This window comes from Bos indicus, chromosome X (assembly GCF_029378745.1).
Source record: "Bos indicus isolate NIAB-ARS_2022 breed Sahiwal x Tharparkar chromosome X, NIAB-ARS_B.indTharparkar_mat_pri_1.0, whole genome shotgun sequence".
Lineage (NCBI taxonomy): Eukaryota > Metazoa > Chordata > Mammalia > Artiodactyla > Bovidae > Bos > Bos indicus.
The window spans coordinates 51,732,303-51,753,646 of record NC_091789.1 but is presented as its reverse complement, the minus strand read 5'-3'; the positions used below and the strand labels follow the sequence as shown (position 1 = coordinate 51,753,646).

Sequence of the window (21,344 nt, the reverse complement as noted above, 5' to 3'; positions counted from 1 at the left end):
TCAATATGTTTTAACTTTGTCTCTCTGACCAGCTCAGCACTGAATATTCCATTGAAGATAATTCAATTGCTCTGCATTCTGGAAGGGGCATCTTTTTAATCTATTTTAATGTTGTACCAGTAAGTGAATTACAGGTGCATAGACTGTGAATGAGAGTAGAGGCCCACATACTATTTGGCGTCACAGAGACCAAATATTGGGTGGCACTTGCTAACTGATGCTGATCTGTCAAATGGTCTAGGACAAAGTTGGAGTTCATCAGTCTTTTCAAGCATCCTCTTTATTGTAAACTAAAATTAAAGTTCACAGAATTCCTGCTGTTTAACTTGTTAGCCATCCTGAAAATGCCAACTTATGCTGATCAGGGCTGACTTTTCTCCCTGTCTGTCTCAGGAACTTTGGAACAAAGTTCCACACCCTATCCCCACCTTGCCTTTCCTGAGGTATCTCTGCCTCCAGACATTTCTAGTCCTGTTTACCCTATCAAACTCTCCTTTCCTGGTACTGTTTACCCAAGGCTTTGTTATATGACCAAAGATAATCTGATGATCTCAATTTGATAGTGAATCCTCTTATTTTAACAAGGACCTTTAATGCCTGTACATAGTAAATAAAAAATGTGGGAATCCCTCTTCATGGTCTAAGTGCTGTTTTATTGTATACTTCTTTGGCATCTGTCAAATAATACCACTTAGGTGTTTTGAATGCCAATCACAGTTCTGGCATCCTACCCCTTCTGCCTGTTGTCTGTGAGGCCATAGTGCTGTAGGTAGGGCTGCTGACTAGCAGGAGGCTAGGGAACAGGAGAACAGAGAGAAAGCATTAGAGAGGCACCAAAATGGTAGAAGATGCTGAGAGAAAGAGATGAGGACAGTGAGAAAGAGACAAGGAGCTGTTTGTAGTGTATGTAATCTGTGATTTACTTCTTGTCACACAGGAACGGCTGCAGGATAGCTTGGTGTCATTGGTTCATGAGTCTCTAGAAAAGTCTCTGATGTAGCCTTGAATAGTTTACAGATGGAGCCCCATCTTTTCTTGAAGAAACTTTGAGTCCATTAGAAAATGAGTATAAACTCCCAGAATTACAGCTGGGGAAAGGTAGGATTTTGGGAAGTTGTGATTTTTCAAAGTAAGCCCTTATTGAATTTTCACTAGATGCTCAAATGGTATCTAAATAACCCAAAGAAGCTCAGTCCTTAAAATGTCAGTCAGATAAAACTAAGATGCAATATCTGAAGCCTAGATAGTGTTTCCTGCTCTCTTTTCTTTCCCTCTCCCTTCCCTCCTTTCCTTTTCCACTGAGCCCCTTGCTACTCTGTTCACCTTGTTAAGTTAGAAATAAAGGATGGATGTTTATCTCCTGACTCTTTGCAGGCCTTAAAATACTTTAAGACTTATTTACAGGATAATTCTTTCATTTGGTAATTCCCAAGCATATTTGACTTAAGCATTAATTCTTCATTGGGTATCTAAATTAGTTTTGCCAGGAGGAGCCAGCATCTGCGGTGGGTATTTGAACAATAGATTAATTTCATAAAATAGATGTTTCTGCTTATTGTGTTGTTAACTTATCAGAGTACAGGCCCAATTAACTATTGTTAGAATTAAAAACTCCAAGGTACATGACAAATATTATTTTCAACGGGACATCAAAACATAACAGATCTCTTTAAGATCTGTATGTAGTGTGCAGGAAACCACTAAGAGGCCAAGATGACACTTGACTTTTATGTTTCTCAAGTGTTCATTTACTTTAAAGTCTTCAGCAAAGCTACATAATTTTCTTTGTAGGTTTTCATAGCATTTCTACTAGATAGAATATACTAGTTATTTCCACTTTTAGGCATTGTGTTAGTGGTACAGTATCTGGTGTGTTGACCAAGATTCTCATTTTGTTGCTATCACTTTTTCATTACTTTTTTCATTCAGTTAAAGTGTTATGTGAGTACTTGTTTTGTGCTGTGCCACTGGAAGGCTATGTTGGCCTGAGAGGGAACAAAACATATATAATCTTTTCTCATTTAGAGTTTACAAGCTGGCATTATATATATATATATATATATATATATATATATATATATATATATATATATTAAACAAACAATTACAAGTATGATGAGTTCTATAAAAGGAGATGGTATGAGACCTATCTTTCTCCTGGCTTGGAGAAATATCAGTAACCTCACATATTCAAATGACACCACCCTTATGGCAGAAAGCAAAATGAAAGTGAAAGAGGGGAGTGAAAAAGCTGGCTTAAAACTTAACATTCAGAAAACTAAGATCATGGCATCTGGTCCCATCACTTCATGGCAAATAGATGGTGCAACAATGTAAACAGTGACAGACTTTATTTTCTTGGGCTCTAAAATCACTGCAGATGGTGACTACAGCCATGAAATTAAAAGATGCTTGTTCCTTGGAAGAAAAGCTATGACCAACCTAGACAGCATATTAAAAAGCAAGACATTACTTTGCCAACAAAGGTCCATCTAGTCAAAACTATGGCTTTTCCATTTGTCATGTATGGATGTGAGAGTTGGACTATAAAGAAAGCTGAGTGCCGAAGAACTGATGCTTTTGAACTGTGATGTTGGAGAAGACTCTTGAGAGTCCCTTGGACTGTAAGGAGATGCAACCAGTCAATCCTAAAAGAAATCAGTCCTGAATATTCATTGGAAGGATTGATGTTGAAGCTGAAACTCCAATACTTTGGCCACCTGATGCGAAGAAATGACTCATTGGAAAAGACCCTAATGCTGGGAAAGGTTGAAGGCAGGAGGAGAAGGGGACGACAGAGGATGAGATGGTTGGATGGCATCACCGACTCAATGGACATGAGTTCGAGCAAGCTCCAGGAGTTGGTGATGGACAGGGAAGTCTGGCATGCTGCAGTCCATGGGGTCACAAAAAATCAGACATGACTGAGCGACTGAACCCAACTGATGGGGCCTACCTTAATCTAAGGAATCCGCGAAAGATTCCCTGAGAAAGTAACATTCAAGTTGAGACTTAAGGGATAATGGATCAGATATGACTAGTGTTTGATTGCTTGTAATAAAGATCCTTTTTTCTCAACTAAGGAAAATAAATTATGAATTAAATAAGCATGCGTGCTCAATTGCTAAGTTGTGTCTGACTTTTTTGTGACCCCATGGACTGTAGCCCACCAGGCTCCTCTGTCCAGGAGATTCTCCAGGCAAAAAACTGGAGTGGGTTGCCATTTCCTTATTCAGGGAACCTTCTCAACCCTGGGATTGAACTCAGATCTCCTGCACTGTAGGCAGATTCCTTATCTCTATTCCTTATCACCATGGAAGCCCCTGAATTAAATAAGAGAGAGGCTTTTTCTCTTATTTAAAAGAAGTTCTGGTCTAGTGAGGTGGGTCTAAAGTATCTCCAATATCCCATAGTCCTTATATCTTTTTACTCTGCTATTCATAGGCACGTGACTTCATCCTCAGAGTTGCCCCATGGTAGTAAGATGGATGCTATAGCTCTACCTATTATGTCTCCATTTCAGAGAGGACAAAGCAGGGAGAAATAAGGAGAAAGGTCCCCCAGCTAAGTCAGTTCCCCTCTTTTAAGGAGTTTTTTTGATATCCTACCTGCATAACATTGACTCACTCTTAGTTACATAGCCACCCCTGTCTACAAAGAATACTGGAAAATGTAGATTTTTAGCTGGCACATTGCCAGTCTTAACAGGAGAGGGGTTCTGTTTCCAAGTATGGTGGTGGTTTAGTTGCTAAGTTGTGTCTGACTCTGTGACCCCATGGACTGTAGCCTGCCAGGCTCTTCTGCCCAGGGGATTCTCCAGGCAAGAATACTCCATTCCCTTCTCCCAGGGATCTTCCAACCCAGGAATCAAACCAGGGTCTCCTGCATTGCAGACAGGTTCTTTACTGACTGAGCTATGAGGGAAGCCCCATTTCTAAGTATAAAAAATAGATATGAATGTTTGGTAGGCAGTTTGTTATGTCTGCTTCAGATGTATGGGAATTAGGTAGGCCAAGAGGGGACACTTCTCAATAGCTATGTTTTCTTGATTAGGTTCATGTGATCAATTTTAATAGCATTTAACCACTTCATAATCATTGCCACAATCCCTTTCATTGTTTTTCACAAAAATGGCCCACTTTGGTCATAGATTATTTTGCTTATGGGGTTATGAAGGGTAAGCTAAGTGAATATATATGAATACAATGCAGGAAGCTTTTCTGATTTATACATCACCTGTTTCGAGGTTATGTTATTGCTGTTACTTAGAAATAGCTATGGAGAAGCCAATTGCAACCCACTCCAGTACTCTTGCCTGGAAAATCCCATGGGCGGAGGAGCCTGGTGGGCTGCAGTCCATGGGGTTGCTAAGAGTCAGACACGACTGAGCGACTTCACTTTCACTTTTCACTTTCATGCATTGGAGAAGGAAATGGCAACCCACTCCAGTGTTCTTGCCTGGAGAATCTCAGGGACGGGGGAGCCTGGTGGGCTGCCGTCTATGGGGTCGCACAGAGTCGGACACGACTGAAGCAACTTAGCAGCAGCAGAAATAGCTAACTACTTGAGCTCTCAGGAACTGGAACTCACTTTAACTTTCCCTTTCTGCCTCACTGATTGCAGATCACTTTTGAGGAGGTAACACATTGCTCTTGTAACTCTTACCTTTAGCTATTTTAGTGCTGGAGTTTTGTCTCTGATCATCGGGACCTTTGAATTAATACAGCAAACTCTGAATCACAATACAGAGTGCCAGCATTATTGAACACATCCATTGTAACTGGACATCTATACAAACCCGAGCCTCTCAGCTGTTCTATTCCACTAGGACTTTGAAAGTTTTAACAAAGCCTGAGGTGATGTTTTCATCATTTTCTTTTTTTTCTTTTTTACTTTGGTTGGGACCTTTGGTAGGCTCCTTCTACAGCATGGAAGCATATTGTTTGCCCACATCTGAAGAGACAGCAGTTTCGTGTCCTGAGGAAGAGAGTAATTGCTGCAAAAAGTTTTGCTATTATCTACACAAAATAACATATTCTATTCGTTTTCTATTTGAATTACTTCCTTATCCATTGTGACTTAGACATTGCTGCCTCTTAGGCCTCCTGTGTCTCATAAGACTCATGTTTTAAGATTTAAATTTTTTTTTTTTTTTTTTGGCCAGAAGTTTTGGGAGCCTCTCGCCAAACTCCCTAATGAAAAGTTGTGACCGAAAATTTATTTATTATTACCTAGATTGAAGAAGCTTTATCTTTTCTCTATATTTAAAAAAAATTGTCTAGAAAGGAGTTCTGTGGCCTTAAGATTCGTGTTCTCTTCCAAACTTATGCATTCTCTTCATTTATTTATTTGCAGATCCTAGGGACAAATTCAGAAGCAGGGAAGACCAATGTGCAAATTCATGGTTCACCCCTAATCATGTCTGTATTTGAAATAAAGACAGCTGCTTTCATTCATCTGTACATGTTCATATGTTTAAATTTCTACAACTATGTATGGTTTCTAGAGTCATATTTTGCTTTGCCTAGGCTTAGGTTAAAACTTAGGTTAATACTTTTGGGCTTAGGTTAATACTTTTGGGCTTCCCCTGGTAGCTCAGTGGTAAGGAATATGCCAGCAATGCAGGAGCTGGAGGAGATGTGGGCTTGATCCCTGGGTTGGGAAGATCCCATGGAGAAGGGAATGGAAACCCACTACAGTATTGTTGCCTTGAGAACTCTAAGAACAGAGGAACCTGGTAGGCTACATTCCATAGTGTCACAAAGAGTTGGACATGACTGAAGCGACTTAGCACGCACACAGGTTAATACTTTCACAGAAAGATATAGCAAGGTAAGTAAGTTCAGTCACTCAGTCATGTCCGCCTCTTTGCAACCCCACAGACTGCAGCATTCTAGGCCTCCCTGTCCATCACCAACTCCTGGAGTTTACTCAAACTCATGCCCACTGAGTCGGTGATGCCATCCAACCATCTCATCCTCTGTCATCCCTTTCTCCTCCTGCCTTCAATATTTCCCAGCAGCATCAGGGTCTTTTCAAATGACTCAGCTCTTCACATCAGATGGCCAAAGTTTTGGAATTTCAGCTTCAACATCAGTCCTTCCAATGAACATTCAGGGTTGATTTCCTTTAGGATTGACTGGTTGGATCTCCTCGCAGTCCAAGGGACTCTCAAGAGTCTTCTCCAACACCACAGTTCAAAAGCATCAGTTCTTTGGGACTCAGCTTTCTTTATAGTCAAACTCTCACATCCATACATGACAAATGGAAAAACCATAGCTTTGAGTAGATGGACCTTTCTTGGCAACGTAGTGTCTCTGCTTTTTAATATGCTGTCTAGGTTGGTCATAACTTTTCTTCCAAGGAGTAAGCGTCTTTTAATTTCATGGCTGCAGTCACCATCTGCAGTGATTTTGGAGCCCCCCAAAATAAAGTCTTTCACTGTTTCCACTGTTTCTCCATCTATTTGCCATGAAGTGATGGGACCGGATGCCATGATCTTTGTTTTTTGAATGTTGAGCTTTAAGCCAACTTTTTCACTCTCCTCTTTCACTTTCCTCAAGAGGCTCTTTAGTTCTTCTTCACTTTCTGCCATGAGGGTGGTGTCATCTGCATATCTGAGGTTATTGATATTTCTCCCGGCAATCTATAACAAGGTATAGAGTCACAACACCACAGGTCAAAAGCATCAGTTCTTTGGTGCTCAGCTTTCTTTATGGTCCAACTCTCACATCCATACATGACTACTGGAAATCTTAGCCAGGAACTGGTGAATTGTTAGCTTACCTCTATTTCACCTGGAGCCAGCATCTTGACAATTAACTTGTGATGATACAAAATGGTTTCTCTCTAGTCTCATAGCTCCATCCCTAGCCACAGTGTTACATGATGGCAGGCATATGATCTGTATCAGGCCTAGGCAATTCCAGAAGTAGCCTTTTTCATCTGGTTTGTCATCACTGCTATTCTTAAAGGGACTTTGTGCCATGACTTTCTCACTTTTAATACACACTTAATTTCCTTACTAAACTGAAGTTTTTATTTTCAAAAGGTAATTCATCTGCATTAGGGGCTTCCTTGGTGGCTCAGTGGTAAATAATCCACCTGCCAATGCAGGAGATCTGGGTTCGATCCCTGAGTTGGGAGGATCCCCTGGAGAAGGAAATGGCAACCCACTCCAGCATTCTTACCTCAAGAATTGCATGGACAGAGGAGCCTCAGAGGCTACAGTCCATAGGGTCACAAATCAGTCGGACATGACTCAGCAACTAAACACACAACAATTCATCTACATTACATTTGTGAATGTAGGTTGCTTTGGGTTGGGAAGACACTTTCTTTCTGTCCACTTATATTCTCTATGTTTTCTTTCATATTTCGTATGTCCATAAACACTAAAGCTAGGTTAGATTTTGTTTCAATAGTATTGACACAAATGTCACTGAGTGTTGTTTGATACTAAAATGATAAATAGCAAGTCTTGTCTCTGCCCTTGGTAAGGATTTAAGGAAATAAAGAGATTAGATCTAAGCTAAGAGTGAGACACTGTGAGTAAATAAATCTTTTAGATTCAAGTCTTCACTTGCATGGGGTAAGAGCAGTATACCTAATATGTACATGTAATTAATCCAAGAAAATTGCATATTATTCTCACTCTAGAGGACTGAAGTGGGCTTAGTGAAATTGGTATGTAGGCTTAAACTAATTGCATTCCTGGGGTCCCTGAGTAAGTTTACCTTTTCCTCTTCCCTGAGAGTGATCTATTCACTTAGGCAGTGGGTCAGCTGAAAGCAAGTACTGTCTTTGCAGAGAAACTTCTCACATGACTAAGTTCCCTGCTCTGGTCTTCCTCAGTTCATAAGATCTCACAGATGTCTGACTCTGGAGTCTTTGCCCTCTGTGTATGCTGGCGATCAAGTTCTCCTCACATTCATTTGAAGCAGCCTACCATAGGGAATGGAGAAGGAAATGGCAACCCATTCCAAGATTCTTGTCTGAAAAATTCCAGAGGACAGGACAGAGGAGCCTTTCAGGCTACAGTCTGTGGGGTCACAAAGAGTCGGACATGACTGAGCGACTATCACTCACTCAGCATAGGGAAAGAGAACTGTACATGGATTGGGGATGACACATGGATGGCGTTCTCTTACTGAACTGTTTTGAAAAAAGAGCTGCATCTTCACATTTTAAGACAACCACTTGAAACTCAAAACTTGAGACTTAAAAGAGCTTTATTTTGAACCTATTGGGAATATTCTACTAGATTGTAGTTCATCACTGCTCTGCCCTGGGAGTATGAGCAATATTAGTCTGAAGTTCACCTGGGATTTCCTCTTCATAGCTGGTCATATGGCTGCAGTTTCAGGGTTCAAAGGCTAAGAGCTCTATGCCTCCTTGCCTTAATTGTGGACAAAATGGCCAGGGATCCCATAACCTTCTGAACATTTTTTTTTTCTTTTCTTCCTTCTTCTCTCTCTCTCCCTTCCTCCCTACCTGCCTCTCCAGACTTCTAGGGAACTCTTACTCAGATTTGTAGATGGGGAAGTTAGTTATTGGACTGGTCCCCCAGTTGCACCTCTTTATTCTCCACCTCCAAACAAATAGTCACACTAATTCTTTACAGCTATTACTTGAAGAGTTATAAAATAGGCCTCAGAGGAAATGTTGAAGAAGAAACATATTTGGGAAAACTCTGAGGTGTGAATTCTGTCCTACTGTAGTGATCCTGGGGTCTTCTGGAGAAAGCACTAGATTTGAATGAAAAAATGTGGGTGGATCAGCTATAGACTCTTTCACTCATAATGTTTGGGTCTACACTAAGTGTTTCCCATGTATATCCCAACATGTTTCCCATATTTTCAGCCTCCCAGGAACATATGTGTTTTGAATGATGATAAGTCATCAGTTCAGTTCAGTTCAGTTCAGTCACTCAGTTGGGTCTGACTCTTTGCAGCACCTTGGAATAAAGCATGCCAGGACTCCCTGTCCATCACCAACTCCCAGAGTTTACTCAAACTCATGTCCTTTGAGTCAGTGATGCCATCCAACCATCCCGTCCTCTGTGGTCCCCTTGTCCTCCTGCGTTCAATCTTTCCGAGCATCAGGGTCTTTTCCAATGAGTCAGTTCTTTTCATCAGGTGGCCTAAGTACTGGAGTATCAGCTTCAGCATCAGTCCTTCCAATGAATATTCAGGGTTGATTTCCTTTAGGATTGACTGGTTGGATCTCCTTGCAGTCCAAGGGACTCTCAAGAGTCTTCTCCAACACCACAGGTCAAAAGCATCAGTTCTTTGGTGCTCAGCTTTCTTTATGGTCCAACTCTCACATCCATACATGACTACTGGAAAAACCATAGTTTTGACTATATGGACCTTTGTTGGCAAAGTAATGTCCCTGATTTTTAATATGCTGTCTAGGTTGATCATAACTTTTCTTCCCAGGAGTAAGCATCTTTTAATTTCATGGCTGTAGTCACCATCTGCAGTTATTTTGGAGCCCCCCAAAATAAAGTTTGTCACTGTTTCTACAGTTTCTCCATCTATTTGCCATGAAGTGATGGAACCAGATGCCATGATCTTAGTTTTCTGAATGTTGAACTTTAAGCCAACTTTTTCACTCTCCTCTTTCACTTTCCTCAAGAGGTTCTTTAGTTCTTCTTTGCTTTCTGCCATAAGGGTGGTGTCATATGTGTATCTGAGGTAATTGGTATTTCCAGGTTGTGCTTCATTCAGCCCAGTGTTTCTCATGGTGTACTCTGCATATAAGTTAAATAAGCAGGGTGGCAGTATACATCCTTGACGTACTCCTTTTCCTATTTGGAACCAGTCTGTTGTTCCATGTCCAGTTCTAACTGTTGCTTCCTGACCTGCATACAGATTTCTCAAGAGGCAGGTCAGGTGGTCTGGTTTTCCCACCTATTTAAGAATTTTCCAGAGTTTGTTGTGGTCCACATAGTCAAAGGCTTTGGCATAGTCAATAAAGCAGAAATGTTTTTCTGGAACTCTCTTGCTTTTTCTGTGATCCAACAGATGTTGGCAGTTTGATGTCTGGTTCCTCTGCCTTTTCTAAATCCAGCTTCAACATCTGGGAGTTCATGGTTCATGTACTGTTGAAGCCTGGCTTGGAGAATTTTGAGCATTACTTTACTAGCGTGTGAATGAGTCCAATTGTGTGGTAGTTTGAGCATTCTTTGTCATGGTCTATCTTTGTGATTGGAATGAAAACTGACCTTTTCCAGTCCAGTGGCCACTGCTGAGTTTTCCACATTTGCTGGCATATTGAGTGCAGCACTTTGACAGCATCATCTTTTAGGATTCAAAATAGCTCAACTGGAATCCACCACCTCCACTAGCTTTGTTCATAGTGATACTTCCTAAGGCCCACTTGACTTCACATTCCAGGATGTCTGACTCTAGGTGAGTGATCACACCATTGTGATTATCTGGAGGGTGAAGATCTTTTTTGTACAGTTCTTCTGTGTATCCTTGCCACCTCTTAATATCTTCTGCTTCTCTTAGGTCCATACCATTTCTGTCCTTTATTGTGCCAATCTTTGCATGAAATATTCCCTTGGTATCTCTAATTCTCTTGAAGAGATCTCTAGTCTTTCCCATTCTATTGTTTTCCTCTATTTCTTTGCATTGATCACTGAGGAAGGCTTTCTTATCTCTCCTTGCTATTCTTTGGAACTCTGCATTCAAATGAATGTGTCTTTCCTTTTTTTCCTTTGCCTTTCAGTTCTCTTCTACTCACAGCTATTTGTAAGGCCTCATCAGACAACCATTTTGCCTTTTTGCATTTCTGTTCCTTGGGTATGATCTTGATCCTTGCCTCCTGTACAATGTCAGGAACCTCCATCCATAGTTCTTCAGGCACTCTGTCTATAAGATCTAATCCCTTGAATCTCTTTCTCACTTCCACTCTGTGATCATAAGGGATTTGATTTTGGGCATACCTGAATGTTCTAGTGGGTTTCCGTACTTTCTTCAATGTAAGTATGAATTTGGCAATAAGGAGTTCATGGTCTGTGCCATAGTCAGCTCCCGGTCTTGTTTTTGCTGACTGTATAGAATTTCTCCATCTTTGGCTGCAGAGAATATAATCAATCTGATTTTGGTATTGACCATCTGGTGATGTCGATGTGTAGAATCTTCTCTTGTGTTATTGGAAGAAGGTATTTGCTATGATCAGTGCATTCTCTTGGCAAAACTCTGTTAACCTTTGCCCTGCTTCATTCTGTATTCCAAGGCCAAATTTGCCTGTTACTCTAGGTATTTCTTAACTTCCTACTTTTGCATTCCAGTCTCCTATAATGAAAAGGACATCTTTTGGGGTGTTAGTTCTAGAAGGTCTTGTAAGTCTTCATAGAACTGTTCAATTTCAGCTTCTTCAGCATTACTGGTTGGGGCATAGACTTCGATGAGCATGATATTGAATGGTATGCCTTGGAAATAGACAGAGTTCATTCTTTCACTTTTGAGATTGTATCCAAGTACTACATTTCCAACTTTTGTTGACTATGATGGCTATGCCATTTCTTCTAAGGGCTTCTTGCCCACAGTAGTAGACATATTCATCATCTGAGTTAAATTCACCCATTCCAGTCCATTTCAGTTTCCTTATTCCTAAAATGTCAGTGTTCACTCTTGCCATCTCCTGTTTGACACCTCCAATTTGCCTTGATTCATGGACCTAACATTCCAGGTTCCTATCCAGTATTGCTCTTTACAGCATCAGACTTTACTTCCATCGCCAGTCACATCCACAACTCTGTGTTGTTTTTGCTTTGGCTCCGTCTCTTCATTCTTTCTGGAGTTATTTCTCCACTGATCTCCAGTAGCATATTGGGCACCTACTGACCTGGGGAGTTCCTCTTTCAGTATCCTATCATTTTGCCTTTTCATACTGTTCATGGGGTTCTCAAGGCAAGAATACTGAAGTGGTTTGCCATTCCCTTCTCCAGTGGATCATGTTTTGTCAGAACTCTCCTCTATGACCCACCCATCTTGGGTGGCCCTGCACGGCATGGCTCATAGTTTCATTGAGTTAGACATGGCTGTGGTCTGTGTGATCAGATTGGTTAGTTTTCTGTGATTGTTGTTTTCAGTCTGTCTGCCCTCTGATGGAGAGTTCTGGTAGCTAGGTGGTGGGGTTAATGGTGACGTCCTCCAAGAGGGCTTATGCCATACCCAGGTCTGCTGCACCCAGACCCCCTGCCCCTGCAGGAGTCCACTGCTGACCCATACCTCCACAGGAGACACTCAGACACAGTTCTGTCTCAGTCTCTGTGGGGTCTCTGGGTCCTGGTGCGCACAAGTCATCAGGTGGCAGCAATGAAAGTTTACAGGGAAGAGGCAGAGAAAGGGCTTTGACAAACCCTTGTTTCTCAGAGGTGGCCAGGCATTCCTGATGTAGAAGTGTCCTGCAGTTTGCGGGAGCTTTGTCCTATGTATGAAGAAGGCACTTATCTTCTTCGTGATGATGCTCATTTGTTATTTGGTTCCAACTCTGCAAAATTCTGAGAGTTTCATTCTCCATCATTGAAAGGGGGCTTAAACTGGCCATCTTAAAGATAAGTCAGTAAATTGTGTCCAGGTATATTGAAGGAGGTCTTATCTTTGGCTGTTTTTTTTCTGTAATTTAGGTCAAAAGCCATTTCCAGAGTCATGTTGAAATGTGAACTCAGCCTGGATTAAGCCTTGACATTTAGCTGCTTCTAACACTTTTTCTCCAAATGATGAAATACGCACTCATTTCAACCATTATTTCTTGAACGTCCTCCCAAGTACCCCTTTACCAAAATAACTTTTGGTAAATGAGGCAGAGAATTATCTCTTTGCTGTATCATTTACTCTAAAAACTCAAGAAAAATACTAAAAAATAGAAATACAATTGTATAAGGAAGGTGTGTTATATGTAGACTAATATCAGGCAAGTCCCTGAATTGCAGACTTCTTCCTGCAAAAAAAGCACTCATAGCACATATTTCCAACTTTTTTTTTGTCTTTGTAATCTCTTCTTGTCTCCCTACCTCCTCCAGTCCTACCCCAAGGACATCTATAAATGTTAAGCTGCTCATATTTTGATGCATTGTGCAATGTGATATGAAAAATTTCACTAGGTCATCCTCATGCAAGAATGTAACATAAATATAAATTGATCTGGAAAACTAGAGGTCTAAACCAGACATTAACAGTTTTCCAATGGACAGGTAGAAGTTAACCCTGAGTCCATACTTTAGTGAAGCCCATATAGAAAGCTTTTCTGAGAGCCAAATTAAAACCTTAACTCCAAATGAACCTGGGATAAAATGAGAAAAACATGTCTTGCCAATAATTATGAATTCTGTCTGCTGAGATCATCTATGATAGGGTTAAAGTAATCCATGAAGAAATTATGTTAAGAACTATGACTCAAATGAAATTGCAGATAAGAAAGATAAGAAGGAATGGCTAGCTGAGTATAATTAAATGATGTTCAACCCATGAGGGATGTGTGCACAAGGCCAGGTATAGCTTCTGGATCAGATGGAAGGAAGAGATCTCAGTATATTCCTCCTCATGGGAAATCATGAGAAGTCATGTAAAAGGTTTAGTAAGGAGATTGGCTGGTGAGATTGGTGGCCAAAAAGAAGTGATGTGATTGGGTTTTCAAAGAGTATGTTACTAATCTAAAATTAAGCATTGAATATCATTGACTAGGGTAGAAACCAGAGAAGGCAATGGCACCCCACTCCAGTACTCTTGCCTGGAAAATCCCATGGATGGAGAGGCCTGGTGGGCTGCAGTCCATGGGGTCATGAAGAGTCGGACACGATTGAGCGACTTCACTTTCACTTTTCACTTTCATGCACTGGAGAAGGAAATGGCAACCCACTCCAGTGTTCTTGCCTGGAGAATCCCAGGGACGGGGGAGCCTGGTGGGCTGCTGTCTATAGGGTCGCACAGAGTTGGACACTACTTAAGCGATTTAGCAGCAGCAGCAGCAGGGTAGAAACATGGTTGACAGTGCTATTACTCAAAAACATGGCTAAGACTTCTCAGTATATCTGCTAGAACCTGTTTCAAACACAGTTGATTTTTAGCAGGAATTGTTGATAAAATGCTGAGTCTCAGCACCTTTACCATCAGATAAACTTTTTAAAAAATAAAATTTTTCATCATAGTGTGTTTCCCTTTAGGTTTTCAGTTTTGTCAGCAGTGGAAGCAGCAACAAAAATAATCATAAAAAGGGAGGGGAGAGTGTTTAGCGGGGAGATCTACAGCTTTTTAAAAATCCAATTCTTCACACTTGTCCCAAAAGGCAATAAAAGACTATCTAAAAGTGTCATTCCCCTCTGGGTACCTAAGAAACTTGAGCACTGGGAAGTAATGATGATTCCTGGGAAAAGCTGATGAAATTGATATTTTTAATTTTCTCCAAACAGATCAGAATGAAGGATTTCATTGCAGGGAAGAATGCCGTATTCTTGGCCACTCTGACAGGTGCTGGATGCCCCGGAACCCCATGCCCACCTGCTCCAAGTCCCCTGAGCATGTGAGGAACATCATCACACTGTCCATTGAAGCTACTGCTGCTGATGTTGAAGCTTATGATGACTGCGGCCCCACCAAGCGGACTTTCGCAACCTTTGGAAAGGATGTCAGCGACCACCCAGCTGAGGAGAGGCCCACCCTGAAAGGGAGAAGGACTGTTGATGTGACCACCTGCAGCCCCAAGGTCAACAGCGCTATCCGGGAGGCGGGCAATGGCTGTGAGGCTATTAGCCCTGTCACTTCCCCTCTGCACCTCAAGAGCCCTCTGCCTACCAAGCCTTCTGTGTCTTACACTGTTGCCCTGGCACCCCCTGCCCGTGATCTGGAGCAGTATGTCAACAATGGTCCTTCTCGTCCCTCTGAAGCTGAACCCCGTGGAGCTGATGGTGAGAAAGTCGTGCATGAGGTCAACCCCATTCTGAAGGAAGGTCGAGACAAAGAGTCTCCTGGCGTGAAGCGTCTGAAGGATATCATTCTCTAAATCAGTCTTGGGGAAGAAGAAAGAGAGAAACCATGCTGGCTAGCTAAGAAGCAGTAGCTGATCATTTAATTGTTCACCAATGGTTGGTTCTTGAGTGGCTGTATTTCAGAGCTTTCCCTAAATGTATTGTTTATAAATGACTATCAATCTGTGACAATCCCTCTCGTTTCAACAGGCAGCAGGGGTGTTCCATTGGAGCAAATTAGCTTTGGCTTGAGTCGTTCATGGGGCCTTGATGTTGGGGAAACAGAGACAAATTCAGTTGGGAAAAGTATTATGTATTAAGTGTTTGAATTTATATATTTTTCTATGTCAAAATTATAATAAAAATTACCATTGTTTGTGGAGGATTACACTTAAAAAAAGCAAAAAAAAAAAAAAAAAAAAAAGGCTCTGGACACCTTGAATAAGTTTGCTACTGTTTGTAGTATAGACAAGTTAACGGTCATTTATTGTGTGCTATTCATTGATTCAGTGATGTGAAATTGAGTCCTCAAATGGTTGTTTCTGAAGCTCGAGTACTTTCCAATGCCGCTACTTTGCTGTGGACACCCCTGCTTTAAAGAACACTTTTGCTAGCTGTGCTATTGTCGTATTTGATATTGCAAATTGCTACATGTGTGGTGGTGGCAAAAGGCTTATAGAAATTGGTGTTTTTTTCTTAAAAAAAAAAAAAAACTACAGACAAAAACAAAGTGCAAACAACTGAGATGGCAAGTGAATGAGTAATGCCATATGTATAGGCTGAGTACTTGGAGGGTACTCATTCACATAGGATACCCACAGAATGGTTGCTCACCACGTTGCAGAGTATTTTTCCTGACTTTCAGGCTTTTGCCTAGATCCATGATAGATCATTACAGAAAGTCATTTTTGGATATTCTGCTATCTAATTTGCAGTTGTCAGAAATATTGTGCTGAAAATTTTATGAGATCAATTTTTCTGACTTTCAGGCCCTGAACAGGAAAGTTGCTCCTGAAGTTATCAGTTTCCAGGCTTAGAAATTCCCTATCTCCAATCATCTAAAACTCAAAAAGACTGAATCTATTTTGAATTTTAAATTAGCATTTTTTCAGACACATACTTCCTGATTCAGTGCTTCCCAAACATGATTAGAAATTAGACTGCAAAGCACGTCATGGACTGGAATTGAGAACTCCATGTGGCTCTGTATCATAGGAGTATAAATAGGAACAGAGTAAGCAGTACAAAGTGTATGTTTAGGAAAAGACAGGTAACAGGTAACAGCATCCCTAATCCAATTATCGTGCCTTCTGAATGGAGACACTTGGACATTTGAACTCGTATTTATGAGTGATACATTTTTTAAATTAAAAATGTGAACAGGAAACTATTAAAATAAAAATCCTTTAGATTTAGCCAACTCTTTGCTGTAGGCTAGGAATACACCATTTTTATTAACAAGTTTGTTACACACATTCTTTTTCTGTTTGTTTAACATTCCTCAAACTCCCCTGTTTATTAACTGTCTATTAATATTCACTAGCCAACATAGTATTCTTGCAGCCTAAGAGTTCATAATTTAAAAACAAATATGTCACCTTTGCTCTGTCTTGGTCTTAAAAGAGTTGTTTCTAGAGAAACAAGTTTTGTGGTTATGTTCTCATTTGTTTCATTTTTTGAAATTCAAGAATATGCAGAGAAAAAGGCTTAGAGCATTAAGAATGCAAAAGATGATTTATTTTCTTAAGTTAGGTAGATAAGTCCACTCTTTTAAATGTTTTAGTTATTTTTGCCTGAGTTCCTGCTTTATACATTAACTGGGGACATTTTCTTTTGTGGGAAGGAGGGTTTGAGGGAGGGGGCTGGGTAAGGCAGTGGGAATGGGGTTAGTAGGGGAGAATATTTCTGAAAAAGAAGTTATAAATGAAGCTACAAATTCATTCTTATTTCTTATTCAGTGCTGAATACTACCTCATGCAGAATATTGGTGTGACTGCAAATTTCCCCCTGAAACTGACACAATTAGAAATCAATTATCATAGCATCTTCATTTTGGCTCATTTAATTCTCTCGCTTTTTCCCCTTTAACTCATTTTATTTTAGTAGTAGATTTTGAATTAAGTATTTATTTCTGTTTGCAAGTGAATAGTTTATTTAGCATGTTAAAATTAACTTTTTTTTCCATTTAATTTATGATGGCTGCCCATAGAATTTAGACTGTTCCTCTGCTGATCCATCCAGATATTAGCTATACTGTTAGCTACCACCTCACTTTCAAGTCAGATTTGACAGCTTTTGTACAGGTGTATTTCTTATGTGCTCAGTGGGGATGAGGGAGCTGAAAAGATTGTGGCAAGTGGGAGCATTCAATGTTATGTGGCCACTGGCTGCCATGTCTCTTACCAGCCAAATTTAAAATGGTTAATGTAGAAGTGACATTGATTCTGCTTCTCTCTTGTGTTCACCCCCGCCCCCCACCCTGTTTTTTTTTTTTTTTTTCTTTCCAGAATTCAGTTTCAAGCAATAGACCAATCCTTTTTCCTTCTTAAAATACTTTGTTCGCAATGGGCAGTCAGATATTTTTTGGCTTCCAAATCCTTTACTGAGTATGTTCAGAGAATTTCCCTCATTAAGAAAATATCTTTTTTCCCCCTCTACAGTTGTCTGATGTATACATCCTCCCAGAAGCACAAGTGCATCCTAGGAGGGCTTTGTATGCTGGTTTTATAGTCAGGCTGTGCCTGCAAAAAGAAATTTTGTGCAAGGATCCTAACTTTCCCTTTTGGTTTATGTTTTTCTCTCCTTTCCAATATGTCTGATGAAAAGCCACAAAGGCCAGAGGGCCAAACATTCTCCCTTTTTTTCCTCTCTAAATATGTTACACACTTAAATATGAGGGATCAATTTCAGTTCCTAAATCTTAAGGAGTTCTATTCCACTTATTCTGATGTCCCTTTTGGGGAGGAATTGACGTTTTAGGTGTGTTTAGGTGTGGCATATTGAGGTATGACATGCTTTACTACTAACTGCTTTGGGCATGTCCCTGAGCCTGTGAATGGTTTCATGCAATATAAACAGGTTAGTTTGCATTGATTGATTGCTTCTCCCCAAATATGGGAACATGCTATATACATATAAGAAATAGGAAGAAGGGAGCCGTGCTGTGTGGAGTCTCTTTTTTCTTTTCTCTATACTGACTAATCTATGAACCCGTTCAGAAGGAAACTTACCATCCCTTGGATTCTCTTAAAGCCAGTAGAGTAAATTATGGCCCACTTTATTGCCCAAATAGGTAATGGGCCAAGGGACCCTGCACTTCCTGAAAGGCAGTGGTTTCAAGGTGTAGTCCTTGGACCAGCAGTACTAACATCACTTGGGAACTTGTTAGGAATGGTAATTCTCTGTCCTCACAAAGACCAACTGAAGCAGAACCTCTGGGGGTGAGACCTAGTAATTTATATGGATCAAATGCCCACTAAAGATTGAGGACTTGGTAAAGCACAGGTTGATGGGCCCTGCACTTAGAGTCTCTGGCTCAGTAGGTCTGGAGTGAGGCCTGAGTCTTTGCTGATTTAAAAATTCCCAAGTGATGCTGATGCATCTGGTCCAGGGATCACATTTTGAGTATCACTGCTCCAGTGTAAACTTGCCTAGTAGAGCTAATTGCACCTAAGGTGTCCATTTAGACTGATAAGTTGGTGATCCATTGATCACTACTCAAAAATATTAGAGGAATACAACTTAGAACTCTGAAAACTGGAGCCATCCAGTGTCATCCCAATAGTGTTACTTCAACATACACCGGATTGAAGGGAATTCAGTTGAACTTTTCATATTGCTCTATTATATTAACAAGCAAAACGAAAGTGGTCCACTTGAAGCATCAAGGACAAAGGGCAGTTTTGGGAGACACAAGTATGTAAGAATAGCTTGACTGGGCATCCAGTGTGGGAAAAGGATCATTACTGTACATAATAGAAGTTCTGGCTGGAATTCCAATTCACTCTATGAGGATCATTTTGATGTTGAATGGTCCCCAGAGCATCCTGACAAGTCTGGTCCACTTGGCTCTTTATCCAGGGTAATAAGACCCTAACTGACTTTGAAAAACTGGCATAAATGAGCTTAAGAAGTCCATTGTATACAGTCCTAGTGTTTGCCTTCTCAGTAAAATTACATTTAAGGATGTCATTTCATGAGTCAAATTGTATCTGCTGACACTAAAGTGTATTGAGATGTTGTTCTTTAGTTTAAGTATGTAACAAAGTAATATTCAAAGGGGATGTGTGGGGGTGGGGCTGGGACTGGGTGGCTTTATATTGATAATGAAATATTCCAGAGCAAAACACATTGTCCTAATGAAGTTGTTGCAGCTCTCTTTATTTTCTTGTGAAGCTGGAATTGGCCTGTGGGTCACATGTTGTGTAAAAGTGAATTAATTTCCAATAGAACTCATATTGCTTTTTGTAAAAACAAAGAAAATCAACCACCTTGTCTGAAATATATATTGTAAGGTGCTCTTGGTAAAGAACAACCCACGAAAACCTGATCTTGATTGGAAAGCATTGTAGGTCATTAGGGAAAACTGATGATGCTGATTGTTGCTCCAGCTGTATTGGCAATTAAAAATGACCTTGTTACTAACTGAAAGTTGCTGTCAACCTTAGCAAACAAACCAGCTAACACCATTACAGCACTGGTTAAGTAGATTTTTACTGGCACTGGCTGGCGTTCAGCTGAGGAAGGCTAGAACGCAGACTTTAATGACCAAGAGCCAGACTAGCTTGAGCTAGAAATTCAGCAACAAATACCTTCTTGTGCTATTTGAATGCTAAGGTATTAGTTGCAAAAGGCTTACGCCTTCGCTCCTCTAGTGAGGGGAATGAGCCTGATGACACTATTACTGTTTACCTGTCAAACCAGGGTGGAAATTTAGAGGGATGCAAGTACAGTATGTCTCATTAAGCAGTCTCTGTTGCTGACTATATGAAGGTGAAATTGTTGTATATGCTGATCTGTATGTTATGTACATTTTCACAGTGATTGAATCATTGTAAAAAGAAAAAAGACAAAAAAGAATCACCACTCTATTTTATGAAGATGATAAAGCAGCTTTATTAAATTATTACAGTTATGTTTTAAATGGTGTTATCTGCCACATTGTTTCCTTTTATCTGGTGGTTCTCTGTTTTCCCCTTAAATGTGTTTTCTCTGCTTCAAAAATATAATGCATTTTAGTATTAAAGGCTATTATGGAAAAATGATTGGTGAATTGTTTCTCGGAGGGTGTTGGTTGGCTCGGGGTGGGGGTGGTGTTGGGAGTGACTGTGGGTCCATGAGGACCCAAAGGATTTCTCTTGCCTTTTTCATTCCACACAATCACCAGCTCTCCAACTAAGAGGGGATTCTGCCATCAGTCAGGCTCCACTCATTTCCTCAGTACCTCCTGTCCTTCCCATCCTAGTCAATACCTTTTTCTGAGGAAGGAGACCCACTCACATCCAGAGAGGAACTTTCCTGGGTGGTACCTTATACAAGAGCACTAAAACCATTCTTTAGAATAAACCATTTCAGGCCAACTTCACAGTGGGACTTCTCTGAAGAATTAATTTTAAAAAAGGTGAGAAATAGTAGAGGCTGACAGCAGGGGAAAAGAGAGTTTAAAACAAAGATGATCTAGCTGCCCCTTTGATGCCTTCCGGTTTGAAAGCAAAGAAACAGGAGAGACTCTGACTTTGCACATAACAAGGCTGCAGTGAAAGCCCTAACAAGCTTTCTTTATCCAAACTATTATTCTCTGAGAATCAGCACTTGGGCTGTAAGTATTCATTCTAGCTGCAACTGGCAGGAAAAAAAAAAAAAAAATCAAGAGCAAGAGGGAAAAAAAGGAGCATGGCAGACCAATTTCCAAGTAGTGCCTTTAGTGGTTAAAGGCTAAATTGCTTTAGCATGACCTACCATCTTGACAATTAAAAAAATTGACCTCCAGGAAATCCACTGATTCCTTGGATCTCCATCTTCCTGTTATCTCTACTAACCTGTATTAAATGGAGATTGCATCTTATTCTCCACCACGTTAGCCCTAATGCTGCAGCAATAGCCAGATATTTGGTGCTGTAGTTTAGCAGATGTTACCTCAGAATGCAAATACGGACGTGCGGGGACACACAAGTCACATGGATTGATTGATAAATGTGCAGATGTTCACACAGACTCACAGATGCTCACAAAAGTGTGTTGTCACTTGCTCGGAGTCCATTAAGTCTTAGTAGGCCTTCCCTAGTAGCTCAGTTGGTAAAGAATCCGCCTGCAATGCAGGAGACCCTGGTTCAATTCCTGGGTCGGGAAGATCCACTGGAGAAGG

The 21,344-nt window shown here is 40.6% G+C and overlaps 1 protein-coding gene across 1 annotated transcript in view; it reads left to right on the top strand.

Moving 5' to 3' along the window:
* PCDH19 (protocadherin 19) overlaps positions 1–20,235 on the top strand; it is a 133,849-nt gene extending 113,614 nt beyond the window's left edge. Inside the window, exon 6 of the mRNA XM_019956331.2 lies at positions 14,426–20,235. Within this exon, the coding sequence (XP_019811890.2) occupies positions 14,426–15,015 (590 nt within the window). The 3' untranslated portion in view covers positions 15,016–20,235. The remainder of the gene's footprint in view (positions 1–14,425) is intronic.
* The last annotated feature ends 1,109 nt before the right edge of the window (positions 20,236–21,344 follow it).